The sequence below is a fragment of the Fundulus heteroclitus genome, chromosome 3 (genome assembly GCF_011125445.2).
Source record: "Fundulus heteroclitus isolate FHET01 chromosome 3, MU-UCD_Fhet_4.1, whole genome shotgun sequence".
In the NCBI taxonomy this organism is placed as follows: Eukaryota; Metazoa; Chordata; class Actinopteri; order Cyprinodontiformes; family Fundulidae; genus Fundulus; species Fundulus heteroclitus.
Genome location: NC_046363.1, coordinates 44,155,037 through 44,170,738, shown reverse-complemented (window position 1 = coordinate 44,170,738; position 15,702 = coordinate 44,155,037). Strand labels below are relative to the sequence as shown.

General features: G+C 39.3%; 1 protein-coding gene across 1 annotated transcript in view; it reads left to right on the top strand.

Annotated features, from left to right (window-relative positions):
- Positions 1-15,702, top strand: part of pear1 (platelet endothelial aggregation receptor 1) — a 68,663-nt gene that overhangs the window by 31,361 nt on the left and 21,600 nt on the right. The window contains exons 2-4 of the mRNA XM_036135481.1: positions 3,626-3,736; positions 6,630-6,731; positions 6,807-6,907. Coding sequence (XP_035991374.1) covers positions 3,630-3,736; positions 6,630-6,731; positions 6,807-6,907 — 310 coding nt within the window. The 5' untranslated portion in view covers positions 3,626-3,629. The remainder of the gene's footprint in view (positions 1-3,625; positions 3,737-6,629; positions 6,732-6,806; positions 6,908-15,702) is intronic.

The following is a 15,702-nucleotide window of genomic DNA, read 5'->3' as shown; positions in this document are numbered from 1 at the left end:
TTCCTCTCCACTGTCACTTCATGCATGCTCAGTATGAGGGATTGCTGCAAAGCCATCAACAATGCAGACGACTGTCCACTGTGGCTCTACGCTCTTTCAGGAGGAGTGAATGCTGCTTGGAGAGACTTGATGCAACCTGCTGGGTTTCCTTAGAAAGGAAACTTTCTCACCAACCTGGAGGATCTGATGGAATTAGACTCTGGAAAGAGATTTGAGATGATATTTATTGGCGCTATATAAATAAAATTTAATTAAATTTGAATTAAAGTCTAAAGATGATTAAATCATTGTCTTTAAGTTGCTCTTGATGGACTCTAACTTTTAATAGTATGTGGTTTGGGATCAAGAGTGAGGAATTCAGAGAGGCTACGTTACCTCTGCTGTGATATAAGGATCAAGTCTAGGATTTAGATGTATGTGAGGGCCCTCAGGTGGTCATTCTAATCCAAATTAATCAGAACGAAGGTCCGGTTGTCAGTAAAACTTTCAGTTTCAAGCATCCATCATGATGAGGAGAGTGACTCTTCATCCATTCAGACAGAGCGGTTGCATGGTGCTTGCATGAGATTAAATGATGCCATAATGGAGTCACAGCTGAATGGTCTGAGCTGCAGTAGCAGGAATTATCAACATTTTACGGCATGTCGCTTGATGCATAATAGGCTTTGGAATGTTGCACATATTGATACAGCAGTGGTGGTCCTGATTGAGTATGTTGTGCAGCTCTAAATAGGATTAAAAAGTGTGCAGTTTGATTATCGTTTATTTTTGCAGAGTTTTATTTGGTTCAGCAGCAGCTTATTTGTTTCAGACTTTTAGTCTCTATGTCTCTGCATCCCTTTGGAGGAAACTAAAACTGAACCCTGCCAGTTAGCCTGCTGTGATGGAAGCTGCTGCTCCAGCACTGAATATTGTCAGGAAACCCTAATCTAAAATGATTACTTATCAGAAAAGTGATGCAGTCTGTGTAGGGAGGTCAGAGGGGAGGCAGTGGATGGACAAGTGCAGGGCTCATGATCAAGACCAGCTTGTTTCTACTTGTTTTAACAATCCAGGATGAAAGGCTGATGTAAATGCAGGAGTCTGAGCACCGGAGGCAGGCAGATAAGACAAACTAAAGAAAGCTTTAGCGTTGATGAAGCACTTCAACAAATCTGGCAGGGGAAAAATCACAACAAGCGGACTTAAACTAGACAAGAGATTCCCGACAGGACAACAAGAGGTGAGACAAGGAACCGATAATCCAGCAGAGACAAAACATCCCAAAACAAATCTAAGACCACAGACGACTTTGACTCACGCTGTCTTGGATTTCTGTTGCCTTAGTGCTTTTTGTTGCTTAATTAAAGTTTTGGGTTTGGTTAGACAAACATCAGGGGTTTGTGTTAAAGTATTCGGCATCAATAAAAGCCATGAAGTGCACCATAAAGTTTATTCCCGAAAGCTTTCTCAACATTTTCCGAGCCGCCGGGACAAAGAGTCCTGGAACTTTTACTTTACCAGGTTGGAAAGAAAATGATGCGTTTATCGCTTTTAACTTTTAGTATTTTCATATTTTGACTTTCAACATATTTGTTTTTGGGTTTTTTTAGCTTTTTGATTGATACTTTCTTTGTGGTAATGTGTTCTGTGTTTATTTGTGTTTATGCTGTAAAGCACTTTGGCCAAAGCAATGCGTTGCTGGAAGGTTCTATATAAATAAAGCTTGGTTTGATTTATCACGTCCGTCTATGACACACAGAGAAATGTTAGTTTATTGGATCTTTCTTTCAAGGCTGCCTGCTAAAATACAAAACCTGATTTTTTTTAAATGTTTTGCTTTGGCTGAACAGCAACCAGAGAGAAAGCAAAATCCAGATGCTTTTTACATAATTAGACATCAATACGGCCATAAAAATGTTTGCTTTTGGTTGTTATGAAGATAATGCCTTGTCTTTGATCTTGTTTGCAAAATATACACATATCTAAAATAATTTCCAAAATTTTCTTTGAATCCCAAAGAGATTCCTTAAATAAAGGAAGTTTTATTGTCTTTGTTCTCTCCGGCTAAGTGTGTCTAAAAACTTCCAGTCTATGACAACCCTGGAGATCAAGGAGCCACTTTGGCACAGATATTAGATTTCTACTCTTTCTGAGATCTGAGATGTTTTTATACGAGCTGCATGACTTTAGTAAATCCTGCGCTGAGGCTCCGATGTCGTCATCCCAGCATCCCAGCGATCTCCGAGGCTTCGATCCGATGATCTGAGAAGCTGGGATGTTGCAGAGAGGGGTACGCAGCGTAATAATCCAGCATCGACGCTACGTTCCCACGATGCTTCCGTCAGCAAGACTTCATCTGGCCTGCTGAACTTCTGTTCATTTCTGTGGATATTTTAGGGACTGTGATGGAAACGCTGCGTTCCCTGCTGCTCCCTGAGAGCCTGACAGAGTCCCAGAGCCGGGCTGCTGAGCTTGGCTGGCTCCCTGATCAGATCCAGATGTTTCTGGAGTGTGGATGGGGACGGCGGTGGCGTGTGGAGGCTCCTCTGCTCTGATGGAGAGGGGTCAGGATGATGTTGGGAGTCACATTTCTGCCGTTTGGTCCCTTTCTTGTGGTGTCTGAGCCTCAGCTTTGCTGCCTGCTGTCAGAGGCTCTCCTGATGTTTGGCTTTCAGACGGTGTGGAGCTCAGCAGGCAGCATTACGCTCCTTTCTGGCGCTTCGCCTCACCTCTGCCGAGCTTTTATTAACTCCTTTTATAGTCGAGAGTTTATACTGTTGGTAAACAGAAACAGTTTACAGCAAGTCTTTCCATTAATCACGGTGGGAATTAGCAGTTATGATGAATTAAAACCAAAACGGTGGCTGGAAATCAACAGTTGGACAATATTTTCCACTCTGTTTGCTGAGAGTCATTCCTGGCTGGACGTTTACACCAACTTTTTGAACGGTTACATAAAGTTGTCACTTTCTCTAATTCATCTTTAACATTAAAGTGGAACCGCTGTAAAACCAGACTAATTATGCAAAAGCTCTGCCCCCTTCAGGCAGCACGTGTTCTTTATAATTTTTTAAAAACTGGTCAAATAAAGGGTTGAGTTTGAATTCAGTGTTTGTGTCTGTATCTAAAAATAAGTCACTAAGCTGCAGCATAAAATGTCCAGGGCTGCACTTAAAATCTATGTTTAGAATTTGTTGATAATTATCGATATTGATCAATATGATTTCTATTTTATCGACATGCTATGTTTCTATATCGTCCAGCCCTAGATGAAAGCATTTATCGTTAGAAACAATAGGAAAATACACCTGCAGTAGCCATGGTTCAACCCTAAGGACAGCACTAAGACGGTTTTAAGACAAATATTGCAACGCTAAACAATTTTACATGAAGATGTAAAAAATTAACAGTAAAGTAGTAGTAGCCTTAGGGCCCAGCTTATAGCGTTTATCTGCATAAAAATGGTTGACTTTGGAGTGAATTACTCTTTAAGTATGGATGTTAATGTGCCATATTGCTGCCTGAACCTGGACATAAACATAAGTTAAGGTCTGGTGAAACAATAATAATTTTTCTTTACCTTGCTCTGTCCAAACCAAAGTGGTTTTGCAGTCCTCTCTAAACATCTCTCCTCCCCCCACAGGACCATGCAGACCTTGTGCTCCTCTGCAGTCTTGCCGCTGATTGGTCTCCTGATTGGACTGAGCAGCTCCCTGAACCCCAGAGACCCCAACGTGTGCAGCCAGTGGGAGAGGTGAGGCGCCTCTCATGGAGTTAGGACCGAGAAAAGCTCCATCAAACTTTTATACACTGCGCATGTGTCGCTGCCGATGAGCACAGACCTGTCAGGATCAGATATCAGTAGAAATATTCACAAATAGGACATAAACACCTAGTTTATCTGATCAGTTTTGCCACAAACACGTTTTCTGTCTCTTTTTTGCTGCTGAGCAGACTGAGAGGAGGGGGAGAAGCTGCATTTTATTCCAGAATTTCAGATAATTTCCTGCCTTTTAATTGGCTGGCGGCCAGCAGAAGGAGGAGCTTCTCCAGGTTTTCTGCTTTCAGATGTTAGGGTTAATTTGTTATTTCTCTGACCTGCTTTCTAAAAGGAGTTTGACTATTTAGTTCATTTTACACCCAAACGCTGAAACTGACTGCAGGAATATTCACTGCGTTTACTGATAAATTTAGAATAAATCCGAAGATAAATGATTTAATGAAGAATGCATTCAGGTGGATTGGTTATATACTGGATTATAACTGGCTTTTATTGGGCGGTATTTATTTAAAATGAATTAAATGTGTTAAATGGGAATGGTTTGAGGCTGAATGCAGTTTTTTAAATGAACAGGAGTGGACTGATTAATTCAATTCAATTCAATTCAATTCAATTCAATTCAATTTTATTTATATAGCGCCAAATCATGAAACATGTCATCTCAAGGCACTTTACAAAATCAAGTTCAATCATATTATACAGATTGGGTCAGATTATACAGATTGGTCAAAAATGTCCGGAAACCAGTTGATTGCATCAAAGTCCTGACAAGCAGCATTCACTCCTGGGGAACCGTAGAGCCACAGGGAGAGTCATCTGCATTGTACATGGCTTTGCTGCAATCCCTCATACTGAGCAAGCATGAAGCGACAGTGGGAAGAAAAACTCCCCATTAACGGGAAGGAAAACCTCCGGCAGAACCGGGCTCAGTATGAACACATTAATAAATGTGTGAAGAGGATCTTTCTTTAATTAAACTGGATTTGAATCAGCTTCTGTTGAATTAAAGTAATACAAAGTCCTGTGTAACAAGCTGTAATATATTCAGTTAAAAAATATTTTAAAAATCAAATGTATAATTTGTATACTTCCTTTAACAGCTTGCATAGTGAAAGCTGTTGCTTCCATTTTTGTTTTCTTTATTTTTTATGTATTTAAAAACATGCCCAGTGCATGTTAATGAACATTTACAAAATTTATGCATATTTACAATATTGTGTATGAAATCTTGTAAAAATGCTCTTATCAATAATTAATGTAAAAATCTGTGCTGGTATTTTAATGATTTCTCTTTGATGAACTCCTGGTCTTGGAGTTTTGAGATCGTGTCGTGGAGACAGCAGGTCCTGGAGGTCCCAGTTCCTTCTGGTGGACTCCAAGGTGTTCCCAGGCCAGACAGGATTATGGTCCCTTAAACAGGTTCTGGGTCTCCTCCCGGTGTTATGGTCCCAGAAAACCCCCAACGGGAGGCGCACTGAGGATCAGTCGTCCAAACCACCTGACATGGCCCCTTTCGATGCAGAGAAGCAGCGGCTCTGCTTTAAGCTATCTCTGATTCTGAACCCGGCCAAGATCCCGTCCTTTTGGTTCTGATCCACGCCTCTAGACCAGAGCGGTAAACAAAGAGCTTTGCATTTTGGTTTCATCACCAAAGCAGCTGCGGCATTACTCCAGATGATCCGTTTGCTCATCTCCCGTTCCATCCCACCATCACTGCTGAACCAGACACCAGGAAACTTGATCTCCTCCAATTGACCCAGAAGGGCAGTCCACCGTTCTCCAGTCGAGGATCACGGCCTCAGACTTAGAGGAGCCGACTCCCATCCCGAACCGCTCCGGTACACACCCGGAGATCTTGACCAGAAGAAGCCAACAGAACCACATCAGCTGCAGAAAGCAACGACAAGAGCCTGAGGTTCCCAAACCAGACATCCTCCTCTCCACGACTACACCTCCTCAAACCGTCCACAAACACCTCAAACCGGATTGTTTGTGATCATTTCCTGGTGATGTTTAAGACAGAGAGAGCCACACGGCGCCAGATACCAATCAGCAAATCAAAGCTGCTTCTGAGTGTTTGTTTAGCGATCTGTTAGCATCTTCGCTCAACATGCAGACATATTTTACTGAAATCTGCAGCTATCCTCTTCTGTAAATAATCTGGAGCCGAATTGCCGTCTTGGCGTCTCACATTGACTCATGCAGCGAGGCATTTAAGCTGAAATATACGAAAGATGTTTCACTTCTTTTTAAGTCTTATTCAGGTTTCCACCAAAAAAAGGTTTGAAATAATGTCAGTGTACTAAATGCAAAAAATATTTCTAAAAGTACTCTAAATTTATATTGCAAACAAATTTATAATCTGAACCCGTTTAGCAGGACTGCTTAATGGGTCGATAAACCTGAAATGTTAAACTAAATAAAACCTCCAGACAGTTGCAGTGATGATGGATGTAATTTACGGCATGTGCTCATTTTCTGAAAATCCGTCCTGGACGGTTATTGAATTATTCCTTTAAAAGCCACAAATGTGGATCATCAAAATCATTCGGCGTCGCCCATCTGGGAATCGTGTCGTTTTTCACTTTTACCTCCTGATTTAACAAACAGATGTGGACAAATAGTTTCCGGCCGAGGCTCAGGAGCCACTGGTGGATGACCAGAGTCAGGAGAACATTGAATCCTGCGGGACGTGAACGTCTGCACCATCAGTCAGTCTGTTCACCACTTTGAACATTTTAGGAAAAACGGCACAGAGGGCTGAGGGTAGACCGATCTAAAGTCCCACAGAAACATCTTTCCTGCTCTTCACTCAACCCTGACTGTTCATTTAAGCCCATTTTCTGCTTGTTATCCTGCTTTTCAGCTACACCACCTCAGTGAAGGAGTCCTACTCCCACCCGTATGACCACGTGACGGAGGAGCCGTGCTCGGACCCCCGGACGTCCTACAGATGCACTCGTCACAGGTTTGGACTCCCCGCCTGTCTCTGTGGTTTGTTCTTTACGTGGAAGCATCCTGTCTGACCGTGGGAATCTTTCAGGATCACCTACAAAACGGCCTACAGGCAGGCGGTGAAGGCCATGTACCGCAGGAGATACTGCTGCTGCCCAGGCTACTACGAGAGCGGGGAGGCCTGTGTCCGTAAGTGGCTGCAGAAAAGAAAAAATATTCTTCTTTATGCAACACACACAACAGCTGCAAAAGGTTGTGTCACTTCTTCTTTAAGCATATGAATAGCAAGGAACTCACAGACCTAACCTGTTTTACACATCTGACCCCGGCAATGTCTGACATTACCTCTAGCTAAGATATAAAGTTCATTTTGCACAAACAAAAAGTATTTACAGGCCTTGAAGTTTTCCTTTTTTTCAGGTTGCAACCACAAACTTCAGGGCATTTTATTGAGATTTTAGGTGAAAGAGCGACAGATGTGCTTGTGCAGCAGTGCATCATTGTGAAGTGAAAGGCGAGGCATGCGTAGCTGTTAACATTTAGAACCGGGTCCATTAAGTCAATGTTCTGCTGCAGGTCCAGCTGCAGGTCCTCTGGTTGGGGTCCACAGGACGAAAATGTTGGCCTCTTCCTTTTAAAATAGCTCCGACTCTGTCTGGTTGAATAAAAAGCTTCAGTTTCTGAATGCTGCCACAGAATTACAGTTAGATTACATGCTGGTCTTTGACTAGGCCATTCTTCATGAATGTTTTTTGTTAGAAGGTGAACCTTCTGAACAGGCGTTCTTCCATTTATCTTTCCATCATCTGACCAGCTTCCCTTTCTCACGCCGACCTCTCCACAGTTTACAGCCTATTTGTTGATTTTAAGAAAAAAATCGTCTCATAAGAAACCCATTGCCTTTGCGCACAACGCTTCCCATGGAATCAAGTGGATGTAGGCGCTTTGCATGAGCGAGGATAAGCGGATAAAATGTTTACCTGGTTCCAAGAGGACCTGAAATGGAGAAAAGTTGAATGTTAGCCCTGAACACAAGACAAGAAAATGGAGGTCGGACTCATTAGCGCCTCCAACAGGGAACCTGCTGCTGCACAAACGCCTCTGTAAGATCAGGGGCGGTGCTAGCTCTTTGGGGGCCCTGAGCACAAATGTAGTGTGCTGCCCCCCATGTGGAAATGAACAATAATACAGGATTTGCAGTGTTTTTCTCTTTATTTCCAAAACAACGTCTCAATATTAATGCAGGAGAAGTTAAAATCCTGAAAAAAATAGTAAACTAATTTTGTATCAACAATGGTTCATCTACTTCCAAAGAAGGAGGAAAATTAACAAAAAAAAAATATTTTAAGTGGGATTAAAATGTTAAAACATGTAATGCACAATGAATAAAATGCAACAATGGAGAGTGCAATACAAAATCAGGACTCATCCAATAAAGTGATCTTAGGCTAATACTTAACAAACTGTATTATACTTTTAACATTTTCACATGTATTTACTTGATGAAAACCCCTAAAACATCATTACTGTCTGACATTCCAGAGGAAACTGAACAATTTGATCATGAGAAGTTTTGTTTTCCTGATGAAGATTCATGAGGAGGAGCTCATTAAAACCAACGATCCTCAAACCTGCAGAACCTCCGCAAATTATTTTAGACTAACAGACTTTAATGCTGCTGTTTAGAGTAAATCATTTTTTTTAATTATGATGGATGTAACAGGCTAAACATGGGATGAATTCTCATGTCTTTGTTGCTTTTACGTTCAACATTTTTCATGTTTCTCATTTGTTCAAAGAGGTTTACTGTTGCTTTAGAGACAAACTGCATGTGAAATTATGCTTTGCTACATTTTTGTCTACAACAATAGAAAAAAAGTTATTTTTGCAATTTTTTTTTCAACCTTTTTTTCTTTGATCAACTCATGACTTTGTTAAAGTATGACCCGTTTTTCACCACTCAATCTCAGACTGGGCTCATGGAGAGGGGAGGGGATTAATGCTCTTCCAGCCTGTCAGTTTAGGTCAGGGGTCAGTAACCTTTACAACCCACAGAGCCATTTTTGCTAAACAAATATTGTTTAGAGCCACAAAAGTTACACATCTCTTTGAAACAAGAGCTTGTTTTTATAGTATATTATAGGAAATTTGTTTACATGTTTTTTTATTAAAGATCAACATTTTATTATTTAAACCAACAGTATTTTTATATCGAGGTTTAATAAATTTTCTTCCATTAGACATTTGATTTTTATAGCAAGTGGCATCCAAATGATGAAAAAGCAAGTCGTTTGCAATCTATTGACAAAAAGATACTTCATTTAGCTATAATACAATATTCTATACACCATTAGTTTCATTCTTTCTGGAAATGTTATGCACATATTGCAGAACTAAATGCATCCTAAAGCTAGCAATTTTAAATTACCTTTACATTTAGAAACATTGACCGATTTTTTTTTAAGAGCCAAAACTGAAGGTGTAAAGAGCCACAGGTTTCAGGCGCCTGGTTTAGGTGGACATCCTTTTCTTCTGCAGCTTGGAATATTGTTTTAGGACATAACCCTATTAAATGTCAGAGGCTGTTAGTTTAATGACTAAAAACATTCCAAAAAGTAACACTGACTCTGTACAAACTATGAGCAATTATTTTCAGCTGTTGTAAATATTTCTCATGTCAGGGAGGAGCAGTTTGTTTTTGCTCTGCAGCCATGTGATCAGGTTCCCCCTCCAGGACTGCTTCCCAGAAGGCTTTGAAAATATGAATGTGAACATTTTTCATTGACGGCCTTAAACTGGCATCACAGAGCAAGTTCTCTGATTCTCCCGTCAATAGATACGATGCATTACAGTGAAATCTATCAAACCTGAGTCTGGGTGTCGATGAAGCTGCTGGAAAATCCTCAGCTCTGCAGTAATTAACTGTAGCAGCGAACGGCTCCTGGGTGTTGTGGTTTTTCACTGAAACAGCTCATTTTCATAGAAAGCTGTTTCTTTTTTTCCACTGTGAATCTGAGTACTTTGGGGGACATGAAAAACTCTAATTATAGGTTTGATTTCCACCAAAGCTTCAGAAACTTAAACTAAAATATATCAAGTATGTTTTGCTTTCTTTGCGCATAAATCCCCCAACTTTTGTCAGCTAAGCATCCTTTAAGAAGTGGATGTCCGCCTCTTGCAAAACTCAGATTAAAATACTTAGATAGATGATTTATTGCATCAGTGGGCATGTTGTTGTCCAGGGCCACAGCCAAAGAGGGGCCCAGGGTGCCCACAGACTTTTTAAAAGAGATTTTATACAGATTAAAGGTGCTTAAAAAACATAAGAGGGAGCCACAAAATCCTAAAACATTATTTGGTTACAGTTCAGCATTTAGATCTTTTAAATGACACTTGTTTGCAGTTTGTAAATAGTAAATTCTATATATAATTCAAAATAATGTAAAATATAATTTAAGCCATGAAACTGTAGTTATTATAAATCTGAATATCTCCGTGTAGAGAAGACATTTCTTAAATATGTCTGGTTCACCTTGATAAAGATGAATTTTTTTCAAGTGGTTGTAATCATTTCCTAATTTTGTGAAAGACAAAATGAGCAACACCGAGCCAGTTATCAATCATTAAATCACAGCTGCTTAAAAAATTTAGTTTTAGTGATCTATGGTCATCTGAGTTCAAAGTGCAAACATTTCTTATTGAAATCTGGGTGAATTTTTATTCCAGTCTCCAATTCTGTAAATAACTTTTCAGCTGGAACCAAGTTTCCTTCTTGGCATCTCATATTGACTCCTGCAGCGAGGCAGCATGCCTTGTTTGAGCTAACCTACGTAGTTTACTGCATTTTTGCACCATTAATATTTTTAACTTTTCAAATGAATGCCTTTTTGCACCATTATCTTTGCACTATAAACATGGTTCAATATTCTTCTGAACACTTTAAAAAATCTACTTTTCTCCTGCACTGTACATTCTTATCACTGCTGCACTCTATATTGTAATGTCATTTTATTTCAATTACAATCTCATTACATTTTTTGCACTCTGTGCCAGTGTTGTAGTACTCGAGTCCGAGACTCGAACTCGAGTCCGAGTCATTAGCTAAATTTAGAGACTCGTGACTCGAACTTGGACTTGAGCACTGATGACTCGAACTTGGACTCGAACTCCTACATTCAGATCGTTCTGACTCGAAAATTGAGAAAAAGACTCGACTTTTTTTTATATCATTAGGCTATAATTTGAATATGTCATTAGAATATTATTTGGTGCATGATTTTAATATCTAAATTATTAGTGCAATGTGGTGGAGTGTGTTTTTTTTTTTTAGTTTAAAAACATGTAGGCTATGCTTACTTTAGTGCGGAACTTGGACTCGACTTGATCAATAGTGACTCGACTCGGACTCGACTCAGATTTTTTTTAATGACTTGGACTTGACTCGGACTTGAACACTGGAGACTCGAACCTGGACTCGGACTCGAGGCATAGTGACTTGACTACAACACTGCTCTGTGCATACACAATGACAATAAAGTCTTTAATTCTAAGAAGTGGACAAACAACTTGGTGAATTACCACCACCTTGTGGAAACAAGGAGATATTACAGTAAAGTCACAACAAAGTCGTTTGTCTTATTTAAATTCCCAAAATAACACTAAAAATGTTTTTTTTATGAAACCCATAAAAAATTAAATTAATTAAACATAAAAAAAATATGTTTAATTAAGTCGATCTTTTCTGATAAATTAAGGCTTTTCTAAACAGTTTGTACTTAGTTACATTTAGCTATACAGTCCCTCACAAATGTATTTTCACCCTTTGACATTTTTCATCGTTTGTCGTGTTAAAACCATAAACTACAGTGGTTTTATATGGTAGACCAACACAAAGTAGTACAAAATTATATAATGCAAAGAAAAGCATGGCGTGCTCTTAGGTTTACACCCCCGGAGTTGATAAAATCCCGCTTTGCTTCAACCACAGCAGTAGATCTTCTGGGGACGGAAACGTTTGCCTGTTCCTCTTTGCATAATTAATGAAGCTCAGTTAGAATAGATGAAGACTGTGAGCATTAGTATGAAGCGATATTTGTGTGATATTTTTTATAGCAGGTGTTATCGTTGGCACGGCTCAGCACACATTCTTAACAGCTCTGGACTTTGACTAGGCCGTTCAAACACGGGACCGTTCTTGGCTGGAAGGCCGAGCTCTGCCCCAGTCGTCTGCAGATTTATTTCAGGGTTGTCCTGAAAGAAAACCTTTTAGAGGCCCAATTGCTCAACAGAAGCTTCTCTATTTCCACAGCATGATGCTGCCACCACCGTGCATGCTTTCTGAAAAGAGCCTGAGCCGCGGATCTCTGCAGCTCCTCCAGACCTATCGTGGCCCTCTTGGCTGCTTCTCTGATTAATGCTCTGCTTGTGCAGCCTGGGTGGACGTCCATGTCCTGGTAGATCTGCAGGTGGTCCCTCCTCCCTCGTTGTTTAGATGATGGATTTGAGCAGAGCTCTGAGAGACGCTCAAAGCTTTTGGCTTTAAACTTCTTACAGACAAAACAGAGCCGTTTCCTCACGGACTGTTTCTGCTGACTTCCAGCAGCGACGTAGATAAATAATGGGAAACCTTACGTTGCTCACCAGCTTTGTGTGCAAACATCTCTGGCTGATTTCAGAGACGCTGGATGGTAATGACAAGGTTTCAGCCGTCTGTAGTGGAAAACCTGGCATCCTGAAGATAAATGCTTGTCGTTCAGCAGAGATGATATGCATTTATGGTCTCGGCTACAAACCCCCTCAAACAGCAGCAGCTCCTTTCCGTGCCGCCTCGCTGACTTTGTGTTTTCTTTTGTCGTCAAATATAAAAGCTTTTGATTTCAATGAGAAGCCAAGAGGGAGCCCGCTGATCGCCGTTTTCAGTTTGTAATTTCTCCCTCCAACATGTCATCTTTTCTGTGAGGCTTCTTTCTGCACAGAGCTGCGTTTTTAATTATTGCAAACATGCCTAATTACATGTAATCATACTTTCTTCTTGGATTTGAGGACACGTCAGATCCCCAGAGCTCTGTCATGTTTCCACACGCTGTCCAGTAAAGAGGAGAAAATAATCAGGGAAATTGCTGTTTAGTGTTTGAACGATGAGTTCTGCAAAAAAAAAAAGAGAAAACATCTAGGGATGTGTGGTAAATAATTATCCTCCGTCATAAATGCCTGTTTGAATAAGAGAAAGAGCTGTTTATGTGGAAGCTGCAGGAGCTGCATCCCAATGCTTGCTTTCTGCTGAAAGCCTGAGCCCAGCTGTCCTGCTGGCAGCTCACAATCTGAAGAGGTGGGAAACATTTAGATGAATAGAGTTTTGTTTTAGTGATCTGCTTCATTCACAAAGGGCTTCAGATTTACAAAAACACACTAAAGAGAGAGACAAGATGCGGATTTATTCACGTCCCACTGAAATCTGACAGAGAAAAGACGAAATCTGAGGCAGAAAAGACAAAATCGAGGGGAAAAAACAACCCGAGTTATTTGATTAGCTCAGCAGGCAACAATTTTCTGCTTCTAAATAAGAGAACCGACAAGGTCTGTGTTTTGTTAACAAATATTTTTGGGATTTGCTCAGTTCATCAGACAGAATACATAAAGATTTCATGTCGTTCTGAGAAAACGATCTGCATCATTTCATCTTCCAAAGTCAAATGATCTATCCAGAAAACAACAGACTTATGTGTGTTTTCTGTTGACCTGAAACAAGCAGCTTTCAATCAGCTTTATTCCTAAAGCACAGTTAAAAGAAGGTCTATCCTTTTTTTGTCTTTGACTATGGTGACGTAATATATGAAATTTGACTATTTATGTCACCTGAAGTCATCATGCCACAGTTTCACCTCCCAATTCCACACATATGCAACAAAGCAATACCTTTATCCATGTGTGTTATTATGCTGTAATTAATTGAGTTGATGCTCTCGTAAAAAAAAATTCCGTGCAGCTTGTGTTGACAAACATTTACAATCTTTGAACCAGGATCTATTGCATGTCAACTTCAATGATTTATAAGCAGCCTCTAGTGGTAAGGAGTGGTAGTGCACATCGTTTCCTCATCAAAATAACCATTTTGCTTTGAAAAAAAAAACTGCTTATTTCTGTGTTTCATGAGCAAACTAACAGCTCTTAAAATGAATTTAAGATCCGCAGCAGCAGCCTGACTCAACATTATTCACTGTGCATGATAATCAATCAATTTGAAAGTAAAATAACATTACATACAGGGAATGTTTAGTCATTTTCTCACTACGCATGCAAAGCACCTTCAGTTAATGCCACACCTGGCAGATATGAGTAAAATTAAAACAATATGTTGCTTTTAATATTTATTATGGTAGCTGAACTCGTGAAACAGGCAGGACTGTATTTTCTGTTTGGCAGCTTTATTTTCCCAGTGATGTATGTTTTTTTATTATATTCATTGTTCTGTCTGGAGCTGCTTTAGCCACGTTACCAAACCACAACTGCACCACACTTTGTGTTCACAGCTGGTGACGTAAAGCATCACTCAGATCCGCCTGAACATCTGGGCCTGAACACAAATGAATAAACTGAATATTTAAAACAAATAAATTAGCAAGGAAGACAAAAACACCAATTCAAATGAACCAAAATAATGGTGTGGGGCAGGTTGGAGGTTTGGAGGCAAGTCACACCATCATGACTTGAGTTTTCTGAACCAGAACAGGATTTTCACTGGAACTGGGCGTCATGAAGAAATGTTAAAACTTTAAAAACAAAGGGAGGTCTGTCAGAAAAAAAAAATGCAAATTTAAGAAAAGAAATACAGAAGATTTATCATTCTGAGATATTTATTCAGAAAATATGTAAAAGCAGAGAAGAGCTGCTGTTGAAAGAGCAGCAACTCTCACAGGCATGAACCTTATTAGTTTGTTTTTTTCCAGGTCAAATATCCACACTGGAAGTTATTAAGTTAGCACGGAACAATGTGTGTGTGTGTGTGTGTGTGTGTGTGTGTGTGTGGGTGGGGGGGGGGGGTTAATAAAATAAGCTAATGTGGTTGTTTTGAGACCTGTCTTTCACCAGTAGTGGGATTTAATAGTTTCTTAATAGCTGTCTGGATTTATTAGTGGGACAATATGAATTGGCCATTTAGATAACTGTTATTAACTAGATCAGGGGCAGAGGTGGGTATAACTAGTTACATTTACTCAGTTACATTTATTTGAATGATTTTTTTTTAACACAATTTACTTCTAGGAGTAGTTTTCCTGCACTGTACTTTTTACTTTTACTTCAGTCATATTATTTCTCAAGTATCGCTACTTTTACTTGAGTAAAGTTTCTGGCTACTCCTCCTGTATCTACATGAATAAATAACAAACTTGTTTTAACCAAAAATGCATCAGAGAGACAAAAACCTGGAGTTTGTGTTAAAGCAAGACTTATAATTTGTTCACTAGCTTTATTATTTATAATGTTATTTTCTACCTGATATTGTCATTTACACTGTTCTAACATACTGTGTGTGTATGTATATATATATATATATATATATATATATATATATATATATATATATATATATATATATATATATATATATATATATATATATATATATATATATATATATATATATATATATATATATAAACTTTCAACTTTAATTATGTTATTCTTTGTATATCTTTTCATTTTCGTCTTTAAAATACCAGAATTTACACATAACCTTATATTTTTCTCTGTCCGATTATATCATATTCTAAATATTAAATCAACAGCTGTTATGATTAGTGACTCAGTACTTGAGTAGCCTTCTAACTGAATACTCTTTTACTCTTGAGTAATTTCTTGGCTGACTACTTTTTACTTTTACTTGAGTAAAAATATGTTGAAGTAGTGCTACTTGTACATAAGTACAATTTTTAGCTACTCCACCCACCTCTGCACCAGGAGTCAGCAACCTACGGCCCCCGCAA